Source organism: Oryctolagus cuniculus, chromosome 6 (assembly GCF_051225735.1).
Source record: "Oryctolagus cuniculus isolate XC-2025 breed Fujian yellow rabbit chromosome 6, ASM5122573v1, whole genome shotgun sequence".
Classification (NCBI taxonomy): domain Eukaryota; kingdom Metazoa; phylum Chordata; class Mammalia; order Lagomorpha; family Leporidae; genus Oryctolagus; species Oryctolagus cuniculus.
Window position 1 is genome coordinate 132,356,903 of NC_142872.1, and position 27,452 is coordinate 132,384,354.

Consider the following 27,452-nt stretch of genomic DNA (forward strand, 5'->3'; position numbering starts at 1 on the left):
CTCACTGTCCACTCTGCCTGTCAAAAAAAAAAAAAAAGGCAAGAACTTTTTTTTATAGGGTTATAATGGATAATCCATAATTCTTTGTCTATGTATCTTTGTGAGAAATTAATAACAGTTTAAATTGTGTTAGTTCTAGATGCAGTTTTTGCTTCAAAATATTAATTGATTCAAATGAAATGCTTGCAATGTGTCAGGCCCTTTGCTGGGCACTGAGAAGGCATCATAGAACACAGCAAGGTGGTGTTTTAGAGGTTACAGATGGTGGAAGAGATTCCAAGCTTAGATATTATCTTTTTTCTTTTAAAGATATATTTATTTATTTGAAAGGCAGAGTTACAGAGAGGCAGAGAGAGAGAATCTTCCATCTGCAGTGGGTCAGAGCTACACCAGTCTGCAGCCAGGAGACAGGAGTTTCCTCTGGGTCTCCCATGTAGATGCTGGGGCCCAAAAACTTAGGCCATCTTATGCTTTCTCAGGCCCATAGCAGAGAGCTGGATGGGAAGTGGAGCAGTCAGGATGCGAACTGGCACCCCTAAGGGATACCGGCACTGCAATCAGTGGCCCCCCGTAGATATTAAATTAAACTGTGCCAGATATTATAAAGGAGATGTAAACATACCACATAATTAATAACAGAGAATTGAGGTAGTTGGATAGTCAGGGAGGGATTGTTTTGTTTTGTTTTGAAGTTTTATTTATTTGAAAGATAGAGTATAGAGAGGCAGAGGCAGAGAGAGTGAGCTTCCGTCTGCTGATTCACTCCCCAAATGACAACAACAACTGGAGCTGGGCGGATCCAAAGCCAGGAATCAGGAGCTTCTTCTTGGTCTCCCATGTGGATGCCAGGGCCCAGACACTCGGGCCGTCTTCTACTGCTTTACCAGGCCGTACCAGAGAGTTAGAAGAGGGACAGGTGGGTCTTGAACCAGCATCCACAAGGGATGTCCCCACTGTAGGCAGCAGCTTCATCGCTATGCCCCAGCGCCAACCCCATCAGGAAGGCTTTAGGACAACTTTTTAACACATTGCAGAACCAGTTGACTTTTTTTGGGATTCAGACCATCTCCTTCTTCCTCTTCCTCTGCTGTCTACTTCTCCTCCACTTCTTTCTCTTTCCTCCTCCTCTTCCTCTCCCACCCCATCTTCTCTCCTCCTCTTCCTGTTCCTCTTCCTTTTCTTTTCTCTTTCCTCCTTCATTAGAACTATTCATCCAGCAACTGGGCTGGTTAGATACATGTAAACAATCTCTATTAGGGCAGTTTAGTTAGGGTAGAGGGAGAACAATGAATAAAATATATGTTTTAGATTATTTGGACTTAGATAGAACTACTTTCTCTTAGAAGACTATAGCTTTATTTTTTGTAGAAGAGGGTATCAATCTCATAAAAAGATTTTTTTAATTCACTTGAGACACAGTGAGTTGATATATGTAGAAAGAGACAGAAGGAGAACACACCCAACTCCTATCACTACCCCATATGTTCACAGTGGCGAGGTAGGGGAGGAGGAGGACTGGGAACTCAATCCAGGTCTGCCTTGAGGGTGGCGGGAACCCAATCACCTACTTTCCTCCAAGGTCTGCATTAGCAGGAAGCTGGAGTCAGGAGACAGAGATGACCATTGAGCTCATGCCCTCCCTTGTGGGGTTTGGCCATCCCAACCAGCAGCTTAAACCATTAAGCTAAATGCCCACTCCAGAAAACTAATTTTCAATATTGGATAAAGATAGCTTTTCACTGTGTTTATTTTCTTACTTAATTTAGAGTTTTTAAATTAGTCTTTTAGAGATTTTCCTTTTAATTATTTGAAAATGTTTAGGTAGGAATTTTGTCCATTCTGTACAGTTGTTACATAAAAGTATAGATGAGAAAGTTAACACTGTAAAATTTAAACTGAAACTGGGGATTTAATATTGATAAGTAAGGTTCAAGTAAAATGTCTTGATATCCTTGATAAGGAAATGAAAAATAATTGACAATCTAAAATTAACTGCACCTGAATGTGTTTATCTATGAAAGTATACCTTAATTCATGGTGTATAGATAAGGGAGTTAGTAATTTAATATAATGTGGAAGATTCTTTTTGACTTGTGGAAGTAGAGAAAAAAATTTTGTGTGAGGACCAATGGTACACTCTTTCAGACTTATTTTGGTTAATAATAATGTATCCTCAAATATATTTTTAAAAATACGTACAACTTGGGGCCGGCACTCTGGTCTGCAGTGCTGGCATCCCATTTGGGCACCGGTTCTAGTCCCGGTTGCTCTTCTTCCAATCCAGCTCTCTGCTATGGCCTGAAAAAGCAGGAGAGGATGGCCTAAGTGCTTGGGCCCCTGCACCCATGTGGGAGACCCAGAAGCTCCTGGCTCCTAGCTTCTGATCAGCTCAGCTGTGGCCATTGCAGCCATTTGGAGGGTGAATCAGCAGGTGGAAGAACTCTCTCCCTTTCCCTCCCTCCCACTCTCTGCCTCTCTGTAACTCTGCCTTTCAAATAAATAAATAAATCTTAAAAAAAAATAATGATAGGACTAAGAACCAAAGGGATCACATAAACAAGAATAGTGTCTGCAAATACTAGCTGATAGAATAAAAATGGGAGAGAACGATCCAACATGGGAAGTGGGATACACAGCAGACCCATAGAATGGCAGATGTCCTAAACAGCACTCTGGCCTCAGAATCAGCCCTTAAGGCATGCGGATCCGGCTGAAAAGTCCGTGAGAGTATTTCAGGCATGGAAAGCCAAGACACTCTGGGGGAAAAAAAAAAAAAAACTAAATGAAAGATCTCCGCGAGTGAGATCCCAGTGGAAAGAACGGGTCATCAAAGAAGGAGGTACCTTTCTCTGAAGGGAGGAGAGAACCTCCACTTTGACCATGGCCTTGTCTAAATATGATCAGAGTCGGTGAACTCAGAGGGCTTCCATAGCCTTGGCAGCTCATGACAAGAGCCTAGGGTGATTACTGATGCTATAAACAAGAGTGTCAAATTGTTAAGTCAACAACAGGAGTCACTGTGCACTTACTCCTCATGTAGGATCTTTGTCCTTAGTGTGCTGTACAATGAGATTTAATGCTATAACTAGTACTCAAACAGTATTTTTCACTTTATGTTTCTGTGTGGGAGCAAACTGTTGAAATCTTTACTTAATGTATGCTAAACTGATCTTCTGTATATAAAGAGAATTGAAAATGAATCTTGATGTGAATGGAAGGGGAGAGGGAGTGGGAAAGGGGAGGATTGCGGGTGGGAGGGACGTTATGGGGGGGGAAGCCATTGTAATCCATAAGCTGTACTTTGGAAATTTATATTCATTAAATAAAAGTTAAAAAAAAAAATACATACAACATTGGGGGCCGGCGCCAGGGCTCACTTGGTTAATCCTCCGCCTGTGGCACCGGCATCCCATATGGGTGCCCGGTTCTAGTCCCCTTTGCTCCTCTTCCAGTCCAGCTCTCTGCTGTGGCCTGGGATAGCAGTGGAGGATGGCCCAAGTGCTTGGGCCCCTGCGCCCGCATGGGAGACCAGGAAAAAGCACCTGGCTGCTGGCTTTGGATCAGCACAGCTCCAGCTATTGCGGCCATTTGGGGAGTGAACCAATGGAAGGAAGACCTTTCTCTCTATCTCTTTCTCTCACTGTCTATAACTCTGTCAAATAAATTAAAAAAAATACAACTTCAAATATAGTTTACTTATAATTGAGTGAAGTGTTTTAAAAGTAATGATTCATCATTTAGTTTCTCTCTGTTGACAGATACTTATTTTCTGAAATGCCTTTCATTTATCCTAGTAGGTCTTGCAGATCAGCTCCTAAAGAAAGCACAAAAATTGGCTGGTGCCGCAGTTCAGTAGGCTAATCCTCCACCTGCAGCGCTGGCACACCGGGTTCTAGTCCCGGTCGGGGTGCTGGATTCTGTCCCAGTTGCCCCACTTCCAGTCCAGCTCTCTGCTGTGGCCTGGGAGTGCAGTGGAGGATGGCCCAATCTTTGGGCCCTGCACCCGCAAGGGAGATCAGGAGAAGCACCTGGCTCCTGGCTTCAGATCAGCGCGGTGCGCCGGCCACAGCAGCCATTGGAGGGTGAACCAACGGTAAAGGAAGACCTTTCTCTCTGTCTCTCTCACTGTGCACTCTGCCTGTCAAAAAAAAAAAAAAAAAAAAAAAAAAAAAGTGCAAGAATAAGGACAGTTCCTTTTTTTAACAGCTGACTGTTTTTTGGAGCAGAGAATCCCAGGATGGAAGCGGTATTATTAGTGAATGAGGCATCTGCTGAGGAGGCTCTTATCAGCAGTCTTTAATATTACTCTAAAGGAAAATGAATTTAATAGGAGTTTCGCTTCATTTTTTTTCAGACACTGGCCAAAAGAAGACCCTAGACAAGAAAGATGGGAGACGAATGTCTTTTCAGAAACCTAAAGGGACTATTGAGTACACTGTAAGTTACTTGCTTTTGAAAAACCTAGTATACTTTTATAATAGTTTTGTTTAAGAGATTTTCTTTTTAGAAACAAAGCATGGGTTATTTATTGCTTTATTTTATTTGTTCTTTGTGTAACTTATTAATAACAACAATTAAGTTCTTAGTTTTAGGATTTTTTTCCTTAAAGAGATACTTTGCTAAGTGAGATAGAAAGATTGTTATTCCATTAAATTTAACCTAATATAGATGATAATGTGTTAGAAACCAGAATTCCTATGCTATGATACTCTTTATCAGGTAAAACTGTAAGGAAAATGTTCACTGCTTTAGAAATGTGATCTTCTTTATATCTAGCAGTACTGATGATAATGGGAGAGGAAATAGAGTTCTGGTTGCTCCACTTCCAGTCCAGCTCCCTGCTAATGCACCTGGGAAAGCAGTGCAAGATATGGCCCAAGTCCATCTTGTGTTCTCTGGTGTTGGGTTATTTGTGTTCACTTATTGATAGGTTTCTTTAACTCTGAAAATACAGTTTTTTTCAGTGTTCTTGAAGTGATCTTCAAATCTTAGTTTTTCACATTTCTGGTTACTGTGGGATACCGAACTGAGAAATCAGTTTTGGTGTGTGGATTGCTTCATGGTTGAGTATGATTGTAGTTAGATAGTATTGACATGCTGTAAAGTACTTACATTATCTATGCTTTTGTTATTTTGTGTTTTTCTAATTTAACTTTATTAAAAGAGAAGATAGCAATTTTAAACATTTATTTAGCATTTGTGTCATTATGAAATCTTACAGTCTTCATTTGCACCTTGGTTATTTTCCATGAATCCTTAAAATTGAACACATTATCAAAATCTTAAGTTATACTGTTTTCATATACTGTATAATTGATAGTCTAAGTTTTTAAGTATTTTTTAAAGACATTTATTTATTTGAAAGGCAGAGCTACAGAAGGAGAAAGAGAGGGAGAAAGAGAGAATCTTCCATCCACTGGTTCACTCCCCAAATGGCTGCAATGGCCATAGCTGTGCCAGGTGGAAGCCAGGAGCCAGGAGCTTCTTCCAGGTCTCCCAATTAGGTGCAGGGGCCCAGTGACTTGGGCCATCTTGTGCTGCTTTCCCAGGTGCAATAGAAGGGAGCTGGATTGGAAGTGGAGCAACCAGAACTCTAACTGGTGCCCATATGGGATGCCGGCACTGCAGGTAGAGGCTTAACCTTCTATGCTACAGCCCTGGCCCCTTGAAGCATTTTTAAAAGGTTAAAAAATACATAATTCTTTGTAAGGTTAAATTTACTAGTATCAAAATAATTTCATATTTTAAAAAAAAATATTTATTTATTTGAAAGAGTTACACAGAGAGAGGAGAGGCAGAGAGAGAGAGAGGTCTTCCATCCGATGGTTCACTCCCCAACTGGGTGCAATGGCTGGAGCTGCACCAATCCAAAGCCAAGGAGCCAGGAGCTTCTTCCGGGTCTCCCATGCAGGTGCAGGGGCCCAAGGACTTGGACCATCTTCTATTGCTTTCCCAGTCCATAGCAGAGAGCTGGATTGGAAGTGGAGTAGTTGGGTCTCGAACTGGTGCCCATATGGGATGCCAGTGCTTTAGGCCAGGGCATTAACCCACTGTGCCACAGCACCGGACCGGCCCCAAAATAATTTCATCTAAAGCATATTATAAACTTAAATTGAGTATACTTGAAGTACATTCTCTGCATAGTTGAGAAATTGAGAAGTTTAAGTTCAAATAGTAAAAGACTGAGTAGTATAATTTGATATTTCCTTTAATATTTATTAAGGCTTAAGATTATAACCAGAGGGCATAAGATAATGTTATCTACCCATGTAATCATGTGATTGTGAAGAGTTATAACACTTTTTTTTCTAAGGTTTATTTATTTATTTGAAAGCGTTACAAAGAGAGAGAAGGAGGGACAGATAGAGAGATATTGTCTATCTTTTGGTTTACTCCCCAAATGTCTGCAACCAGGGTGAAGCCAGGAGCCAAGAGTTTCCTCCACATCTCTCACATGGTTGGCAGGGGCTCAAGGACTTGGGTCATCTTCTGATGCTTTCCTGAGTGCATTAGTAGGAAGCTGGGTAGGAAATGGAGCAGCTGGGACTCCACTAGCACCCTATGGATGCTGGCACTGCAGGAGGTGACATAACCTGCTGTGCCGCAGAAGCAGGTCCCATTTGTGGGTTTTGAATTCAGAAGTTTATGGTTCATTTTTTATCTGTAGACAAGTTAAATTTAAATTAAACATCATTATTTCTCATGGGAAGTTTAATCGAAATACTATACATTATTATTTTACCATCCCTGTACCTATGTAGTGAAAGAGCCTCCAGTGATTTTCCATGTATCAAATCCAGTGGCCTTGTTGTTGCTGTTGCTTTCTGTTCATCATTCTTTCTTTTTGGTTTTACTTTTCTTCTTGAGGTTTATATAATAGTACGTTCAGTGACGTTCTAAGACTGGAGAGTCAAATTATGTCTCAGAAATCTTCATTGAATCCTCATTCCTTATAGTTTATCTGTTTAGAGATTTCTAGTTTGACAGTTATTTTTCTTTCAACATTTGGAAGATAAGTAATTAATTGCCTTATGTTTTTTGTTTGTTTTCATTTATTTTTTTGAGAGGCTGAGGCGGGTGGGGGTGAGTGAGAGAAAGAGAGAGAGAGAGGAAAAGCTCCCATCTGCTGGTTTACTCCCCCAAATACTCACAACTGCCAAGACTGAGCAGGAATGATGCTGGAAACTGGGAACAAAACCCAGGTCTCCCACATGTGTAGAGGATGCAAATACTTGAGCTATTAATGCTGCCTCTCCAGGGTGAATATTAACAGGAAACTGGAATCAGGGACCAGAAATGTGTTAACATCAGGCTGTCTGATGGGATGCTAGTGCCTTAATCTCTAATCAGAACTTGTTCCCTCTCCCTGTCTTTCTGTTGCTTTTGAAAAAATTTTTTTGTTCAATTCTAGATAATCTTTTTCTCTTTAGGTTGCTTTTAAAATTTCCTCTTTGTCTTTATAGATCTGTACTACCACTCTGATATATTAGATATATTTTATCTTGCCTGTTGTGTTTTTTTCTGCTTAAGGAAATTGTATCATTAATACATAATGGAAAAATTGTCAATCATTTTTTAAATTCTCTCCTTCTTTGTTTGATTTCACTTCTACAACCTACTATGTTAGTCCTGAAACTAATTATACTCTTTTTTGCTATCATTATGCTTCATTGCCCTGGTATTTTTGCTATTTACTTTTTTTATTGTTACTTTACTGACTGTTTCCTTGTTCCAAATGGAAGTAGTTCCTTGTTTATTTTTATTTGTATTTTTTCATTGACATTATATTCTTGGCAAACTTAATAACGTTACTATATTTACTGAATAGAGTGAGATTCACATTTTTTTCTATTCCTACTTTTTCAGCTGCTTTTATTTTCCACTGTCAGATAGCTCAAGTATTTGCATCCTTTTAGCAGGCCTTTGTGTACTATTGTTTTATACAAGCTTCTTACCAGCTCTTCTTCCTCTCTCTTTCCTCTCTGGTTTCCCGGGTGCATTAGCAGGGAGCTGGATTGGAAGTGGAGCAGCCATTACTCAAATCAGTGCCCACATGGGATGCCAGCACTAGCCCCAGATCCTTTTTTGTCTTTATATAAAGTCTTTTGTGGAGCCTGTGGTGGTGTGCTATCCGTACTCAAAAAAATTCTATTGCATTTGTTGTTCCATATTAAACTACTGTTTATCTTTTATATAACCTTTTCTATTTATCTTCCAGCCAGATTTTAAATCCTTTTATTAAAACCATTTAGTTATGTTCTCTCCTGAGCTATCAATAACGTCGCATGCAAAGAGAACTCCAAGGGGATGTGATGACTAATTGATTTTTTTAATGCATTTGTAAAATGACAATTATTTGTTTTATAAGTTACATTTTATATTTTGAAATTACTTGAAGTAGAGGCTCACATGTATTTTAATAAAGCTTGTACTGTATCATAATAAATTGAGACATTTGTTAACAAAACACAGTATTTCTTAATAGTTACCTCCAATGATGAAAATACTATTTATTAATCAATTGTAAGATTGATCCCTAGATGTATTAATGAGCATTAGCTGTTACAATTTACTTTTGTTGTTGTTCTTTTAACAGATTAAACGTTATTTTTTCTTTTAAATAGGTTGAATCAAGGGATTCGTTGAATAGCATAGCCCTGAAGTTTGATACAACACCCAATGAACTTGTTCAACTTAATAAGTTATTTTCCCGAGCAGTTGTTACTGGACAGGTAGTATCTGTTTTCTTTTAATGCATTGATATTTATAGGCATTAAGAGACCGGGTAAAAAGTACTCATGGCACTACAGTTAATAATATAGAAAATTTAAGAATAACTTCATGTATGCTTTTGAACAAATCAGATTGTCTCTATAAGAGAAAATTAAATGCCATTAATGTCTGAATGAATTCCTTAGTGCATACTGAAAATAATTATAAATTGTTTTTAAATATAACTTTAAATAACTTATAAAAATATTCAAAGTAGTACATGGATATGATTAAAAATTCTAACTTTTTATGGTAAGGGATACTTCCATGTGAAACTTCTAGTTTCCTTTCCAGAGCAGCCAGTTGCTACTTTTATCTCTTTCCAGAAATATTCTAGCCTTTCAATTTTTTTTAATCTTTTTCTTTAAATTTAACTGACTTTTGGAAAATGCTGTATTTAAACAACAGCAGATTTTTTTTCATGTGTGCATGGTGATACATTGTATTAATGTATCATTATTTGGTCATAATAATAATCAGACTCTTTTACTCTTCTGTTATTGTAAACATTACTATAGTAAACACTTGGATATAACCGTTTTTTCTTTATGTGTAAGTTTTTCTGTAAATTCTTAAAAGTAAAACTGCTGGGTCAAAGAATATATGTTTCTTTAATTTTACTAGCTATTGCCAAGTTGTCTTCTAAGACAAATAGCTATAGTATATGAGAATTAGTTTTCTTACCCTATCTCAATGGTATATAATATCAATTGTAGACTTTTTATGGTAGTAAATATTGAAAATCTGAAGTTTCTTATTTCCATTTATTTCTTAAGGTCATTGCTCATGGTGTATTTTAAGATTATTCAATTTGACTAAATCTTTGTATGAATGTTTTCTTACAGGTTTTATATGTTCCTGATCCTGAATATGTCTCCAGTGTTGAGAGTTCTCCGTCTCTAAGCCCCATAAGTCCTCTGTCACCAACATCATCTGAGGCTGAATTTGATAAGACTAGTGTAAGTAGTTGTACTCTTCAAAGGTGGCTATGAAGAAATCTCACTATATATGCATTTATCATATTTTTTCATCCTGCTTTGACTGTGGTAAAATAATGGAATTTAACCTTTTTATTTTATTTCTTAAAATTAAAAGTCTCAGTTTTTAAAGTGAAACATTATTATTAAACCGGAGAGCTTAAACTGACTTACCTTGGGTGGTACTGCTGGTAATGGTGATGGTGATCCAAAGGGTACTTATCAGCTCTATCTTATAAATGCCATACATAGTTTAATTTACAAATAGTTTTACCTAATGAACAGATGTTATCATAATAGAAAATCCATGTCCTATTTGATTTTTTCTTAAGAGGTAGAGGTAGAGGGGGAGAGAGAGAGAGAAAGCAGATACTCCTGCATCTGCTGGTTGGCATTGTAAATGACTGCAGGGGAAAGGCTTGGCTGAAGCCGGTAGCCAGGAACTCAGTCCAGGTCTCCCATGTGGGTGGCATGAAGTCAACTACATGAGGTATCACCTACCGTCTCCCAGGATTTGCATTAGTTAGCAGGCAGCTGAAATTGGGAGTCAGGTACTCCAGTACGGGATGCAGGCATCTTAACCTCTAGGCCAAATACTTACTCCAACTTGATTTTTATTTCTGTTTCTCTTAACATTTATACACTAGTACTTAGAACTTTGAAGAGAGTTCATTTTTTACACACTGCCTTTTAAAGAATAATTAATCATCTTAATCATTCTTTCAGGTATTAAAATAGTGGATTAGGATTTCTAAGAATTACATTTCCTTTGTAAGTTATAATTTATAAATGAATGTGCCGGCGCTGCGCTCAATAGGCTAATCCTCCCCCTAGTGGTGCCGGAACATCGGGTTCTAGTCCCAGTAGGGGCGCCGGATTCTGTCCCGGTTGCCCCTCTTCCAGGCCAGCTCTCTGCTACGGCCCGGGAGTGCAGTGGAGGATGGCCCAAGTGCTTGGGCCCTGCACCCCATGGGAGACCAGGAGAAGCACCTGGCTCCTGCCTTCGGATCAGTGTGGTGTGCCGGCCACAGCGCACCAGCCGTGGCGGCCATTGGAGAGTGAACCAAAGGCAAAGGAAGACCTTTTTCTCTGTCTCTCTCTCTCTCACTGTTAACTCTGCCCGTAAAAAATAAATAAATAAATAAATGTCAGGCAACAAAATTTTATTTAATAATTTTGTTAGGAATCTAGAGGGTCTGGCACTGTGGTGTAGTAAGTTAAGCCTCTGCCTGCGGGGCTGCCATCCCATTTGGGTGTCAGTTTGAGTCCTAGCTACTCCTGATCCATTTCCCTGCTATTGGCCCAGGAAAGCAATGGAAGATGGCCCAAGTGCTTGGGCCTCTGCACCCATGTGGGAGATCTGGAATAAGCTCCTGGCATCTGGCTTTGAATAGTCCCAGTCTAGCCATTGTGGACATTTAGAAAGTGAACCAGCAGATGGAAGACCTCTTTCTTTCTCTCTCTCTGCAATTTTGCCTCTCAAATAAATAAATTTAAAAAAAATAAAATAAAAAGGCAATCTCTCTTGAAAGGAATTACATATTTCTGTAACTTTTTTATGTAAATTAATGTGAATTGTAACTTTCAGATTCATGGTGTCCTATTGTTTACATGATAAATGCTATCATTCCTTCATTAAATGGCTAGAATCCTATGGGAGATTTTTCTGTGCTGCTGTTTGACTATAGGGGATACTTTTTCTTTTTGGCTTCACCTTCTACTCAGATTGAGAAAACACAGGTTACTGATGTTGGTTTGCCTACAATTATTTGTTTCTAATCTCTAGTATTCAACTTTTACTTCTGAGCACTAATATTCATTTTCTTCCACTCTTTTTATGGAGAAAATAATGTAATATTACTAATAGCTATTTTTCTCCTTGCCAGGGACTTTTCTTTCTTACTGTCTCCCTGTCTTTCTCTCTCTTTGTGTATATGAATGAGAGATTGAAAAATGGAGTCTTTTACAAATGTTTATTTTTTGGATGTCTTCTTTTGTATAAGTATGGCAACACTGTACTTTAGAATGTAGTCACATAAAGGAATATTTCTGCATGTCTGAAGTGCTGTATTTCTGTGTTATAATAACTGAGTTTATGTCTCCAATACTACATATTTTATAGTACATATTCTTAGAAGCAAGGGTATTCTGTTTTATTAGATGTAATTTACATTTGCTTTGCATTGATCAAATGATGCTTACTCACGTTGTTATTTATGTTTTCCTTAGAAACTGCTTATATTTCCAATAAGCACTGATAGGTTTCCTGAATGCCCAGCTTTGCCTGTGACAGGGCCTAAAATGTTATGTTTCTGGCTTTGTTAACATAAAAGGTTTCAATGCTATTTTAAATAATTTGTTTTCACATGAAAATATCTTTGGGAATCCATACAAATGATTTTTTTGTTTCTATTTTTTCTTTTTTAAAGATTTATTTTATTTATTTGAAAGAGTTACAGAGATAGAGACAGAGAGAAAGGTCTTCTATCCACTAGTTCACTGTCCCGATGGCTGCAATGGCCGGAGCTGCGCCGATCCAAAGCCAGGAGCTTCTTCCGGGTCTCCCATGTGGGTGCACGGACCCAAGGACTTGGGCCATCTTCTGCTGCTTTCCCTATAGCAGAGAGCTGGATCAGAAGAGGAGCAGCCAGGACTAGAACCAGCACCCATTGTGATGCTGGCACTTCAGGCCAGGGCTTTAACCCGCTGAGCTACAGCATCGCCCCTGTCCCTATTTTTTCTTTACATATGGATAAAGAAACAAGGAGGCAGAATCAGAGTAAGGATAAAAATAATTAAAATTTGTCTAGTGTCAGCAAAATGTAAGCACTTTAAAAGTCATATCATTTATTCCTAACAGATTAATGAGATAACTTCTTGGCCTGGGTGTGTATGTTTGCCCCTTTAGATCCAGCCCATCCTCTTCTCTATTATTGTTTGAGCAGTGTCTGCATCAGTTGAGCTCCCTTGCCCTCTTGCTTTACTTGGTTTGGGCCTTTCTAAAATATTAACAGAAAAAGAGGGAAAGAAAGAGGGAATGAGATGGGACATAATTGTATTTCTAGCTTCCTTTTTATCTGGTCACAGCAGAGTGATCAATTATTCTTCAACATTTCGTCTTTTACCCAACCACCTTTTCCTCAAAGCTTACTCTGTCTCTAGATTAGGGCATCTATTTCACTCCATTATCTCTTTAGGAATAGGGTTGATAATAAGACGTCTATTGTTTGCCCTAGATTTTTGTGTACTCTACATCCCTTTGTAAACAGTTAGATTTTAAACCTCTCAAAATTTCTCAGCTTAATGTAGCATCCATTTTTTCAAGAACTTGAATGATATACTATCATACTTGTTAATACAGAGGACCAAACCAAGGCAAACTGGTTAACTAAATTGTAACTAAGGTCACTCAGCCAATAGCTGAGCTCAACTTCCAACCCATGCAGTCTTGATCCAGAGTCCATCTTTGTTACTGCTTTAGAGTTGGAAATTGGTAATTCAGAAAATATTGTTGCTCAATAAATAATTGAATTCAACAGATAAGAAATATTTAACCAGTTTAAGTAGATATAGTATAATAATGGTTGTCATCTTTTCTTAAGATTCCTTCGATCTCAGTTTGTGTTATAAACATGAGCATACAACCCACTTTTGTTTTGTACTTTGGTTTCTCCCCTTTGCATCTTAAGTTTATTCTATATGATAATATCATTTTACATTAAAACTGTTAATGTTATATATTCAGAGAAAAATAAATAAATAAGGTGAAAAGATGAAATAATTGTTTGAAAGGCAGAAATAAAGAAGGTGAGAGAGTTCTTCCATCCGCTGGTTCATTCCCCAAATGCCTGCAATGGCCAGAGCTGGGCCAGGCTGAAGCCAGGAGCCAGGAGTTTCTTCCAGGTTTCTCAAGTGACTACAGAAGCCCAAGTACTTGGGCCCTGTTCTTCTGCTTTCCCAGACACATTAGGTGGGAGCTGGATCGGAAGTAGAACAGCTGGGACTCAAGCCGCTGCCATATGGGATGCCGGAAATGCAGGCAGAAGCTTAACCTTATATGCCACAGTGCTGGTCCCCCAAAATGAAATGATTTAAAACTATTATATAAACTTACATTCTACTTGAAAAATATTTTCTTTTATATAAAATACCTTCTTAGTATACACAGTGGTAAGAAAATAATACTTTTGAAGGAAAAAAATTCTGGGAAGATTTTGTGCAGAAGGCACAAAGGAAGTCCTAAAGGAGAAGAGAATACAAAGTAGTGCTGGAGTTTAGGCATATTAAATGCTCCTTTTAAGCATCCTTTTAAGCATCACTATACTATTCTACCTATAACACGCTTACTATGTTCTTTCTTGTTATAAGCACTTTAGAACATTGATCTTTATAATAACCCTATGAGAAAGGTATTATAGTTAAAATTCCTGTTTTAAAAATGATGGAACTAAAGCATAAGGAGAATGAGTAATTTACACAAGGTTACATTGAGTAGTAAGTGGTAGAGCTGAGTTTTAAAGCCTAGCAGTGCAGGTCTAGTTTCTGTGTTGTACTTTGTACTGCCCAGCTGATGAAATGGTAAGAACTATCAAATATAGATACTGCATGACTGAGATATAAGTTCTAAAATTGTATGTCACAATTTGTAGGAACTAGGAATTTTATAATAAACAATTATATGGAAGTTATTTATGAAATTTGTGCTTCACCAAAGTAAAACTAAAGGGAAACAATTCAGAAGTATTGTTTAAAGTGATGAAAAAAGAAAGTGGGGAATAAAAACGTGTCTCCACCCTTCCCCAAACATATACACAGTAGTTAAGACTGTTAGGACTTTTTAAAATGTCATACTGTTTACATAACTTAACAATTACTAGTTTCTTAGACTTCCTATAGCAAAGATTCACAAACTGAGTGAATTGCCACAATAGAATAATTAATGATCTGGAGTTCTAGAGGCTGGAAGTCTGAATTCAAGCCATCCACAGAACTGCTGTTCCCTTTGAAACCTGTAGGTGGGGAGAGAGCCCTTTGCTTCATCTACCTGGTGTTTGGCAGCAATCTTTAGTGTTCCTTGGCTTCTAGGGTTATCACTCCAGTTTCTGATTGGGTGTCTGTCATATGGCTGTCTTCTCCCTGTTTCTTCACATTGTAGTTCCTCTTCACTGTCACATCAGATTAAAGACCCACTGTACTCTTATATGACCTGGTTACATTCTTAAGTATTAGGGGTTAGGATTTTAGCATTTCTTTTTGTTGGGCAACACAGCATTGCCTCATACAAAATTGCAAACGGATTGTAGTATTTATATTATAGATTCTGTGTTGTAGAATTTAATATCATATTTTTAAGAAAAATAGAACTTATAAAACTTTCTCAGTCAAGTAAGATGTTTTAAAGATATTGAGTGAATTTTCCTCCACTTATTAGAAGATATATGTAAGGGTGAAGGCAATTTCTCACAGAGGTTGGGGAGCTTGTGAATATTTATGAATTCTGGTAAAACAAACCTCTTTCTCTTAATCACACTAATCACATAATTAATTGGCATCTTGAAGTTATATACCTGTATACATAAAAATGGACATTAATTAAGAGTACCAGCAGACATGCTCAAGGTAAAAATTGTTTTTAATTAGAAATACCACAGTAGTTTGAAAAAGTTAAATATTGCAAATGCTTTAAGGATTATTCTCACATTTGCCATACTTCAGCAATTTACAGACTTCCCTTCTCTGTCTCTATTGTTGAAGTTGCCTTCTTTATACAAGTATACTTCAAAAAGTTCATGTGGATGTCAACTTCTTTTGCACTGAAATAAATTTATCTTTAATCCTGTTTTCCATGAGTATCCTTTTTGAGAATCCTATTATGTACTGAAACTTAAAGTTAAAAACACTAGAGACCAGCATTATGATAGAACAGCCCCTGCCTGTGACTCCAGTATCCTATATTGGTGCCAGTTCGAATCCTGGCTGCTTCTCTTCTGACCTGGTTTCTTGCTAGTGCACGTGGGAAAGCATCAGAAGATGGCACTTGCGTCACTTGAGTCCCTGCAACCCATGTGTGAGTCCCTGATGAAGTTCCTGACTCCTGGCTCCAGCCTGGCCTAGCCCTGGCCATTGTGGCCATTTGGAGAGTGAAACAGCAGATGGAAGATCTCTGTTTCTCTCTCTCTCTTTCTCACTCTGCCTTTCAAATCAATAAAATAAATATTTAAGAAAGTTAAAATGCTAATATCTGGCCAGCACCGTGGCTCACTTGGCTACTCCTCCGCCTGTGGCACCAGCACCCTGGGTTCTAGTCCTGGTTGGGGCGCCGGGTACTAGTCCCGGTTGCCCCTCTTCCAGTCCAGCTCTCTGCTGTGGCCCGGGAAGGCAGTGGAGGATGGCCCAAGTGCTTGGGCCCTGCACCCCATGGGAGACCAGGAGGAAGCACGGATTGGCGCAGCGCCAGCCGTAGTGGCCATTAGGGGAGTGAACAACAGAAGGAAGACCTTTCTCTCTGTCTCTCTCTCACTGTCTAGAACTTTCTCTGTCTCTCTCTCTCAATATCTAACTGCCTGTCAAAAAAAAATTAGGAAAAAAAATGCTAATATCTATTATATACAAATATATAAAATATATATGATATATTTAACAAATTATAATTTTAGCTTTTGTGCTTTTAACATATTTTAATATATAACTATTTTTATAGTATATACTTTGTAACATATAGTTAATCTATATATTACAAATCTATGTAAATTTATACTGTGCAAATATATTAATAATTCAAATTATACTCATATATAACAACCTTAGTGCTGGAGCACCAACAGTATAGCAGCTGTTGCTCATGGGATGCTGGCACTGCAGGTTAAACCACTGTGCCTGCTTCTGTAAGTTACAGTGCTGGCCCCAGTACTATATTTTTGTAATAAACATTTTTTAATAGATTAAGCTTTATTCATACCTTGGTCTTATAAAATTTTTGTGGTTAAAAATCTAAAAATAGATCTTTGTACTTGGACTATGTATTTATATAGGTTTGAGGAAATCATTTCTTTATGTAGAGGAAATTCTTGTATTTGTAACATCACAAAAAATAGTGAGAATTTTCTTCTGGAGTCTTAATGGGAACAACATTTCCATAATGAAACTTAAAATTGATCCTCTTTGCTTTTGACCTGATTGCTGAAAAGCTCAGAACCACATCCAGAGAGTCCTTAGTATAACACTAATGGTATAGTTTAGAGTTATACTTTATATTTTTCTTCTCTCTCATTTTTTAATTTGTATGTTATTATTTTATTCTGCTGTGATTTTAAGTATTCTCAAATACATGAACCTATGAAGTGGAACTTAAATTCTAAATGAGATGCTTAAACATAATATATAGGAGACATTGGTACTTCCTGGGTCTATTGGATTGAATGAAGAAAATAATGTACATTGCTTTAACAGTGACTTTTCTTTTAAATTATATATCATATATATATGTTGTGTGAAGTAAATACAAATGGTATTACTGTGCCACCATGGTTTTCCTCTACTAACTTCTTGTGTCTTACCTGTAAGTTACTAGAGACATGTGTACAAATGTTCCATTATAGAGGCACAAAAATACAGTAAGTTCCAGGTAAGAAGGAAAATGGAGAGTTTGAAGTTACCAATTAGTTCATGGTGATAATTTAAAATAACATACAAAACATATTATTTAATACATCCTCATACATAGTTACAAAATAAATTGCAAGCCAACTTTTTGGATTATTTGTTCTAACAATGCTTTACTGTTTCTCATTTAAATATTTGGGGCACTATTAAGGCTGGATAGATAGATTTTTAAAACTTTATATTTTTAAATGCATTTCCTTCCTTGGTAGTTAAACGAAAGTACACAGAGAAGCCTCAGAAAGTTTCCAAAGGAGCATCTGTATCATAGCATTAAGAATCTGACTCTATAAATACCAGCCCAAACCCGCCATATAGAGATACTGATATTTGAATACTATACATTTATATAACTTAACAATGAAGTCAGATAGGAAATCCTCCATACAGCTTTGGTTTCTTTTAAAGAAATTGTCTTTTTTGTGCCATACTTTGAGCAATTGCTAAACTTAACTTGTGTATTCTTTTTAATAGGGTTAAACTAACAAATTTGGATTGCTATAGATACTGAGTTGTAGAATTTGAGACTTTGAGGGAACCCCAGTTCAGCAAGTTATATCTTCATTTAAGGAAACTATTTGATAATGTACCCTAATTTTTTATGTGTGTGAATAATACAGTTATATAGTAGATAATAGTACTATTAATTGTATTTGGGGGTAATTGAGCAGTAATAAACCAAGTTTGCTGATAACTTTTTGCAGGCTTATAGGGAGCCTTTTGATGCATCTGTGTGGATTGGTTTTTATTTTTCTTTTCTTTAGCACGTTTATTGCTCATTTGGTAGATTTGAAATGGAAAGTGTGTAGTGTTGCAGCTAAGCTCACTAGTTCATGCGTGGTAAACATGGATTTGTTTCTCTGCTTCATCTTACTCCTTTGACAAGTTGTAGAACTTGGCTAAACATAAGTTCCCTTAAAAATTGAGTTTTTGCTATATATTCATATAATTGATTTAAAAATTGAATGAGGTGGTCCATATAACACAGTTACTTAAAGCAAGTATTCATAAATATCCATTGAGATTATTCTTAATATTGACTTTTTTAAATTATCTTTACTCAAAGAATTTGTATATGATAATAAAACTCTTCAATGGACTAACTGCCAGAGACAACAGGATGAGTGTGCAGTTATTAGTTTGTATCAGAAAATGAAAAGATTAAGAATTTTGTTCATGTAACCATTTTTTTTGAAGATTTATTTATTTATTTGAGAGGCAGAGTCACGGAAAGAGGGAGAGACAGAGAGAGAGTTCTTCCATCTTCTGGTTCATTCCCCAGATGTCCACAAAGGCCGGAGCTGAGCTGATCTAAAGACTGGAGCCAGGAGCTTCTTCTAGGTCTCCCACATGGGTGCAGGGGCCCAAGCACTTGGACCATCCAGCACCGCTTTCCCAAGCCTTCTGCAGGGAGCTGGATGGGAAGTGGAGCAGCCGGAACTTGAACCTGTGCCCATATGGGATACCAGCGCCACAGGTGGAGGCTTAACTTACTACCCCATAGTGCCAACCCCTCATGTAGCCATTAAAATTGAATTCTATTTCAGAGGTTTTTTTGTTTTTGTTTTTGTTTTTTTTTACTTCCCATAAAAATAAATTTTATTTATTTTTACTTTTTTAACTTTTACTTAATAAATATAAATTTCCAAAGTACAACTTTAGGATTATAGTGGCTTCCCCCCACCATAACTTCCCTCCCACCTACAACCCTCCCATCTCCCTCTCCCTCTCCCATTCCATTCACATCAAGATTCATTTTCAATTATCTTTATATACATAAGATCAATTTAGTATATATTAAGTAAAGATTTCAACAGTTTGCACACACACAGAAACACAAAGTGTAAAGTACTGTTTGAGTACTAGTTATAGCATTAATTCACAGTGTACAACACATTAAGGACAGAGATCCTACATGGGGAGTAAGTGCACAGTGACTCCTGTTGTTGACTTTTAAACAATTGACACTCTTGTTTATGGCATGAATAATCACCCTAGGCTCTTGTCATGAGCTGCCAAGGCTATGGAAGCCTTTTGAGTTTGCCACCTCCGATCTTATTTAGACAAGGTCATAGTCAAAGTGGAAGTTCTCTCCTCCCTTCAGAGAAAGGTACCTCCTTCTTTGATAGCCCATTCTTTCCACTGGGATTTATTTTTTTTTTTTTTTTTTTTTTTTTTTTTTTTTTTTCCAGAATGTCTTGGCTTTCCATGCCTGAAATACTCTCATGGGCTTTTCAGCCAGATCCGAAATGCCTTAAGGGCTGTTTCTGAGGCCAGAGTGCTGTTTAGGACATCTGCCATTTATGAGTATTCTGTGTATTACATATACATTCTGTGTATCCTGCTTCCCATGTTGGATAGTTCTCTTCTTTTTTTTTTCAGAGTTTTTAAATTGTTGTTTATTTTATTTATTTGAATGGCAGAGTGACAGAGAGGTAGAGTTAGAGGTAGAGATCTTCCATCTGTGTCGCTCCCCCTCTTCGTGGAGGAGCAACACAGGACCCTGCGCTGTTCTTTCGTCTGCTCGGCCCTCCCCGGGTTTGCTGCTGGTTCTTCCCGGGTTGGCTACTATCCCTTCCACCTCCGTGGAAGGGCAGTTCCCCCTGGCCGCATTCCCCACTTCCGCAGGGGAGCGGCACACCGCCGGCCGGCTCTCTGGGGGGCTGCACAGGTGTTCCTTCAGATGTTCCCCTTAGATGTTCCCGGTGCATGCCGTCTCTCTCCTCCTTTATAGTCCTCCTCCACCAATCCCAACTCGGCTGCCCACACGCCAAGTACGCTGCTCTCCTCCAATCAGGAGCAAGTCCTACAATTTATTAGTTGAACTGGAGGCAGCTGTGCGGAAGCTGTTTACTTCTCTCCCAGCGCCATATTGTGGGAGAGCAGATGCATAGAATAAGTCTTAATTCGAGTAACTTAGTCTAGTCCGGATTGCTCCCCACACATCTGCTGATTTACTCCCCAAATGTTTGCAAAGTCCAGGGCTGGGCCAGGCCAAAGCTAAGAGCCTGTAATTCCATCCAGGTCTCCCATGTGGGTGGCAAGGGCCCAAGCGTGTGAGCCACGTTCCTAGGTGCATTAGCAGGGAAACATTGGAATCAGAGCAGCTGAAACCAGTACTGGTGCTCTAATACGGATGCCAGTAGTCTTAATTCACAGCACCACAATACTAGCCCCTAGTTTTTGTTTTTTGCTTTTTAATTTTAGAGACAGAGTGACAGCACGCAAGGGAACAAGAAAGAAAGCACTCCTGGTTCACTCCCCCAAATGCATGAAATGGCGTGGGTTGGTCCAGGGCTGAAGCCAAGAATCAGGAATGCAATCCATCTCTCCCACCTCGGTGGCAAGGAATCAATTTGTTGAACCATCAACTGCTGCTTCCTATGGTCTGCATTGACAGGAAGCTCCAATAGGAGTTGGACTTCAGAACCAAACCCAGGCACTCTGATGTTGGATGGAAGTGTCTTAACCTGCATCTTAACTGCTAGGCTTAAACCCCTGCTTTCATTTGAGGTTTTTTTGTTTGTTTGTTTGTTTTTAAAAGTTGAATTGTACAATATTAAATATATTTGCTTGGCAGTATTCTACAGTAGTTCGTTCTTCCTTCAACAGACATCTGTTTAGTTTCTAGCTCAGTAGTAGGGATTTAGTCCTCCATTTTAGGAGGTGTAAAAGAGGTCTAACAATTCTACTCATGCAGATTGAAGGAGTTCGAGCCATTTATTAGTATGGAGAAAGTTATGGTAAGATTTGATTTAGTCTTTTTCAGATATTTCAGAGTCTGTGAGATTGAAGAGGGGGCAGTCTTGTTTATTATTTCTGAAGGCCTATTAGAGCTATTCAGTGGAAGTTATAATATGGCAGATTTTAGTGCAAAGCTCAGAAGAACCTTTCTACTGTGAAAACTGTTCTACAAGGCACTGTGCAGTTTTTCATAAGGAATGCATTGCATTTGTCAGTGTATTTAAAACAAAGATTAAAAAGGATCTGTCTAGGCTTTTTAATACTGAGCCTTGGGGAGAGTTATGGGTAGTATTTAAAGTGTTTGTTAACCTAAACAAAACGTTTTAAGTAAACTCTAATGTTTTTTTAAAAGTGAAGAATATTAAGTAGCAGAACAGAGTAATATCATGCTTACCTGTGACTTTGTCCTCATTAGAACTCACAAACACTTTCAGACTACTGTAGAATTGTTGTAGGTGTCACAAACTGTTGTTATGGACAGTAAATAACAGTTACATTCAAAATTATAATTGTCAGTGTCACCTATAGATCTTGTTATTTATTAATAAGAAGTACATATACACATCTATAAATATATTTCCAAAAATTGCTTTTTTAATGTTTCTATAATTTGTTTCAATATGATTGTTTTACTTCACAATCTATTTTATTTTAACTATTCAAAACCTTCTGAGAAGGGAGTCTATAGACCTCACTGTGAGAATGGTCTATGTCACTCTAAGAGTTAAGAAGCCATGATCTATCTAATACTTTGCAAAATGGTATTGAAGAACTCTGAAGTTTAAAAGGACTTTTTGGTGAATAGATTCTGTGTACCTAGTTACTGTTGACAAGCTCATCACCTTTTCTCTGCTCCCAACACCTCATGGATATTATATGGACTGGTGGCTTGATTCAGGGAAAGCTGCACAGGCATGTCTGTGTCTGTGTGCAAGAGATGACTTCAGGTGGGTTTGTATTTAACATTACCATGTGCCACATAATGAAGTTTAGGTCTGTGGTAAACCCCATGTGTGACTGTGGTCCTGTGATTGCATCACCTAATAGCGCCTTAGTTTATTGTAAGTATATTCTGTGCTGTTCAGACAATGACTGAAATGCCTCATGCATTTTTTAGAACATATCACTGACTGTGACACACAAATCTATGTTTTTTCCTATTAAATAATTATTTAAATTGTAACTTTAATTATTTAAAATGTAACTTTAAATGTGTTTGAGATATTTACTGAACAAGGAAGCTGTGCCTTTCTTTCCTATAGATTTTTAAGTAACAATATTTTGATTGACCTCCAGAGTGTGGTAAAAAGAAACAACAGTTACTGGGGAAAGCTATTCATTTGACTTTAGTAATTTGCTTATTTGATTTAGCTTTCTCAATTGCCTTTTTTTTTTTTTTTTTTTTAAAGAATCCTGATGTAGCCCACCCAAAAGAAGCAACTGCCACATCTGCTTTTACTGGTATTCGACCTGCACGAGTTGTGTCTTCAACTTCTGAGGAAGAAGAAGCATTCACTGAGAAATTTCTTAAAATTAATTGCAAATATATAACAAGTGGCAAGGTAATGAGTGACACTTTAGAGAAAACTTTTAATCATGCTTTTAACTTGTTACTAAAATATGATATTTTGAAATTTGCATTTCAAGTAATTAATGTCAGCAACTGCTGGAGCATTTCAAAAAAGTATTGGTGATGCTATTAATTTGAGTTAGTAGGAACTTTTCTTGTAATTTGGAGTCCGCTGGTTTGTTGCAGTTCTTAGAGGCAATGGGTATAAATAGATTCAAAACAATAGGCACAGCTAATTTCCTGTTGTTAAAATATTTCAAAAAGCCCTCTGCTGAGGACTATTTGAAGTGCTAACTTTTTGCAAATTTAGTGTAACACACAAATGGGAAGATAGCTTATATTCATTTAGGAGCTATTGTACATGCCAGAACATATTCAAGGTCTTTAATTTATCAATTCAACAAAAGCCTGTGAAATAGATGGTCCTACAGGAAAAAAAATCTGAAGAGGTTGGTATGTCCAAGATCTCCCTATCATGCTCAGAATTTAAACCTAATTTAAATCTGTTTTATGTATGAAACTTTGCTGCTTTTCTAAGCAAAAACTGCTGCTCTACAAAGAAAATATTAACATGAAACACAAAATTGGAAAATTAACTCCCAAGTTTTGCTTTGAAAGTAGCAATAACTTGATACTGACTTCAGAAGTCACGTGAGAAATACTATTATTATAATAATACAAAAATTACAAGTATTTGAAATACATGCTCTAAATTTCCCCCCATGTTCTGTTGTTGTAGCTATACCCATAAATCTTTCATTTTCATTCATTTCAAAATATTTTCTCTTGACTTCTTTTATGACTCATGGAATATTTGAGTGTTTTAATTAGTTCCCAAGTATCTAATGGTTTTCCAGTCATCTTCCTGTTACTAATGTCTAATTTGATTCCCTGTTGTCAGAGAACATAATTTACTACTATTTGAAGGCTTACTTTATTGAGGCCTGTTTTATTGTCCAGAATATGGTTTTTCTGGATTAAAGTTAAGTTACACTTGAAAAGAATGTATATTCTGCTGTTGGTGAGTAGCATATTCTAAAAATGTTGGTTACTCGCATTGGATAGTGGTGCTTGGTCTTCTTTTTTTTTTATTTTTTTAAGATTTTTTTTTTGAAAGGTGGAGTTACAGAGAAAGAGGAATAGACTGGAAAGAGATCTTCCATTTGCTGGTTCACTCCCCAGATGGTCCCAATCGTCAGAGCTTTTCTGGGCCTCCCACATAGGTGTTAAGGGTCCAAGTACTTGGGCTGTCTTCTGCTGCTGTCCCAGGCATATTAACAAGGAGCTGGATTGGAAGTGAAGCAGCCAGGACTTAAACCAGTGCCCATATGAGATGCCGGTGCCATAGGTGGTAGTTTTATCCTCTTTGCCACAGCACCAATGCCAGGGTGCTGGACCTTCTGTGTCCCTACTGATTTCTGTCTATTGACAGAAAGACATTGAAGTATCTGTCACTGTGGATTTTCTCCTTTCAATTCTGTCAGTGTTTATGTGTTTTCAACTCTGCTATTAGGTGTAAAACTAGTTCAAGATTTTTATTATGTCTTGATAAATTGATTTATGAAAAACCCTTTTTATTCATGGTAATATTCTTTGCTATGAAAGCTATTTTGTTGGATTCCAATAAAGCCACTGAAGCCTCCTTTGGATAAGTATTAGCGTGGTTTATCTTTTTCCATTCTTTTGTACTTTTAGTGTGGGCCTTTTAAAACTGGATTTCTTGTAAGGAGTATGCAGTTGAGTCCTGCTGCCTTAGATAATCTCTGCATTCTTAGTATAATTATTAATATGAGTAGGTTTAAATCTACTGTCTTGTTACTTGTTTTCTATTTGTCCCAACTGTCCCTCTTTTCTACCTTCTTTTGCATTGGGATTTTAAAAGCAATCACTTTATTTCCCTTGTTGGCTTTCAAAGTTCATGGAAAATGCATTGAAAAGATAAGTTGATTTTGATGCAAAACAATTTTGAAATCCATGCAGTTTTTCATATTACACATTTTTGAAAATGCTTTATATGTATGTGTGAATGTTTGAGGGGGCACCAAAATCTTTCTATCCCTGTATTTTTTTAAAGATTTTTTTTATTTATTAATTTGAAAGACAGAGTGAGACAAAAAGGAAGAAACAGCCAGGGCTGGGCCAGGCCAAAGCCAAGAACAGGAAATCCATCCAGGTCTCCCACACAAGTAACAGGAACTCAAGTACTTGGGCCATCATGTCCCAACTCCCAAGTGCATTAGCAGAAAACTGGATTGAAAGAGGAGGTAGGACTCTATCCCAGGTGCCCATATATGGGATATAGGCATCACAAGCAGCAGCTTAACCTGCTGTGCCAAAACTCCTACCCCTAAACTTAATTCTGTTTTCCATGAGCTTTTTAAAGGACTATTATTATTGGCAGCTTTAGAATTTATAGTCTGTATCCTTAATGCATGTATATCACATTCTCACTTTAAGTAACAATCTATGTACACCATGTAGTATGAATTAGTAGTATGCAGTAATATACATACATACATGCATGCATCATGTAGTCTAAAATCCTTAGAACAGTATGCGTTCATCTTCTTCCTCACCACTGGCCTTTGTTTTCTTATTATTACCACTTTTATTTCTGTGTATGTTTTTAATTCCAAAAATAACATTGTTAACCAGGTTTACTTTCAAATGTTAATTTAAAGAAATTTAGTAAGTCAGGAGAAAGTATATTTGCCCATTTATTTGTCATTTCCTTTTCTCTTCATTACTTTGGACAGATCCAGATTTCCATTTGGTATCATTTTCCGTTAATAAGATTTCCTTCTAGATTTCTTACAGAGCAGAATAGGTGGTAATAAATTCAATGTTTGTATGCCTGAACAAAGCCTTTATTTTTCATTTTGTTTTTAAATTGATACTGTTGTACTTAGATGTCTTTTCAAAATTAAGTATGTGCATATAAAAGCTTTTTAAAAAATCTTTAACTTTTGTGTCAACCTATGTGTTGAATATTTCCTCTTAATGTTACAGTAGTTTTAACTTAATAGAAGAATTAAACAGAAAGTGGAGTTCACATGTATTTTTTAGCACATAATTTCTTCTATTTTTGACATCTTGTTAGGGCCAGAAAAGCCTTTAGTCTATAGCCTGCTTGCCCCTTTACTCAGACAGTATCCTTTTGAGTATTCTGAGACCCTGTAATATGAGGGTGGAAAAACAGAATTAAAAGGTAAATTCATTCTGCTGCAAAAATTATGAAATCCTATGCATATCATGGAGAATACATATTACAATAAAACTATGCATGGATTTTTTTAAGTTGCACCAAAATAAACTTATCTTTTGATTCAGTTTTTTCGTGAACTTTTTGAAGTCCCCTATACAAGGATATTTTGGTCTGGTTAGAGAGAACATAAACTGTGCTACTCTGGACTTTGGAGAATTGTTTCCTTTGCTCCTCTTGAGTGCTGTTTCTCATCCTGTGACAAGGAAGCTTGACCACATGGATGATCAGCGGTACTCAGCTGAAAGCTTGATGGTGACCATCTGTAGATAAAGGCTTTCTCACTGGGAGCGCTCACCTCTTCTTGCCTTTTTCTCTTTTTCTGCTTGTAGCTTTTTTTTAAAAAATTTTATTTAATGAATATAAATTTCCAAAGTACAGCTTATGGATTACAATGGCTTCCACCCCCCACCCCCACATAACTTCCCTCCCACCCGCAATCCTCCCCTTTCCCACTCCCTCTCCCCTTCCATTCACATCAAGATTCATTTTCAATTCTCTTTATATACAGAAGATCAGTTTAGCATACATTAAGTAAAGATTTCAACAGTTTGCTCCCACACAGAAACATAAAGTGAAAAATACTGTTTGAGTACTAGTTATAGTATTAAATCTCAATGTACAGCACACTAAGGACAGAGATCCTACATGAGGAGTAAGTGCACAGTGACTCCTGTTGTTGACTTAACAAATTGACACTCTTGTTTATGGCCTCAGTAATCACCCTAGGCTCTTGTCATGAGCTGCCAAGGCTATGGAAGCCCCCTGAGTTCACCGACTCTGATCATATTTAGACAAGGCCATGGTCAAAGTGGAGGTTCTCTCCTCCCTTCAGAGAAAGGTACCTCCTTCTTTGATGACCCGTTCTTTCCACTGGGATCTCACTCGCGGAGATCTTTCATTTAGGTTTTTGTTTTTTTGTTTTTTTTTTTTTTTCCCCAGAGTGTCTTGGCTTTCCATGCCTGAAATACTCTCATGGGCATTTGAGCCGGATCCACATGCCTTAAGGGCTGATTCTGAGGCCAGAGTGCTGTTTAGGACATCTGCCATTCTATGGGTCTGCTGTGTATCTCACTTCCCATGTTGGATCATTCTCTCCCTTTTTTATTCTATCAGCTAGTATTTGCAGACACTATTCTTGTTTATGTGATCCCTTTGGTTCTTAGTCCTATCATTATGATCAATTGTGAACAGAAATTGATCACTGGGACTAGTGAGATGGCATTGGTACATGCCACCTTGATGGGATTGAATTGGAATCCCCTGGTATGTTTCTAACTCTACCGTTTGTGGTAAGTCAGCTTGAGCATGTCCCGAATTGCACATCTCTTCCCTCTCTTATTCCCACTCTTATATTTAACAGCGATCACTTTTCAGTTCAGTATTAATTACAGTATTCAACCAGAAGTATTAAGTAGAACAAACAAAAAAAAATACTAAGTGGGATACCATATTAAGTTGTTCATCA

The 27,452-nt window shown here is 37.5% G+C and overlaps 1 protein-coding gene across 12 annotated transcripts in view; it reads left to right on the plus strand.

Moving 5' to 3' along the window:
* The window catches only part of OXR1 (oxidation resistance 1), a 796,801-nt gene that overhangs the window by 700,832 nt on the left and 68,517 nt on the right, over positions 1–27,452 (plus strand). For all 12 annotated transcript variants that reach the window (XM_070075402.2, XM_008255818.5, XM_089335578.1 and 9 more), the window contains 4 exons: positions 4,355–4,437; positions 8,625–8,732; positions 9,618–9,731; positions 22,562–22,714. In XM_070075402.2, the coding sequence (XP_069931503.2) occupies positions 4,355–4,437; positions 8,625–8,732; positions 9,618–9,731; positions 22,562–22,714 (458 nt within the window). The remainder of the gene's footprint in view (positions 1–4,354; positions 4,438–8,624; positions 8,733–9,617; positions 9,732–22,561; positions 22,715–27,452) is intronic.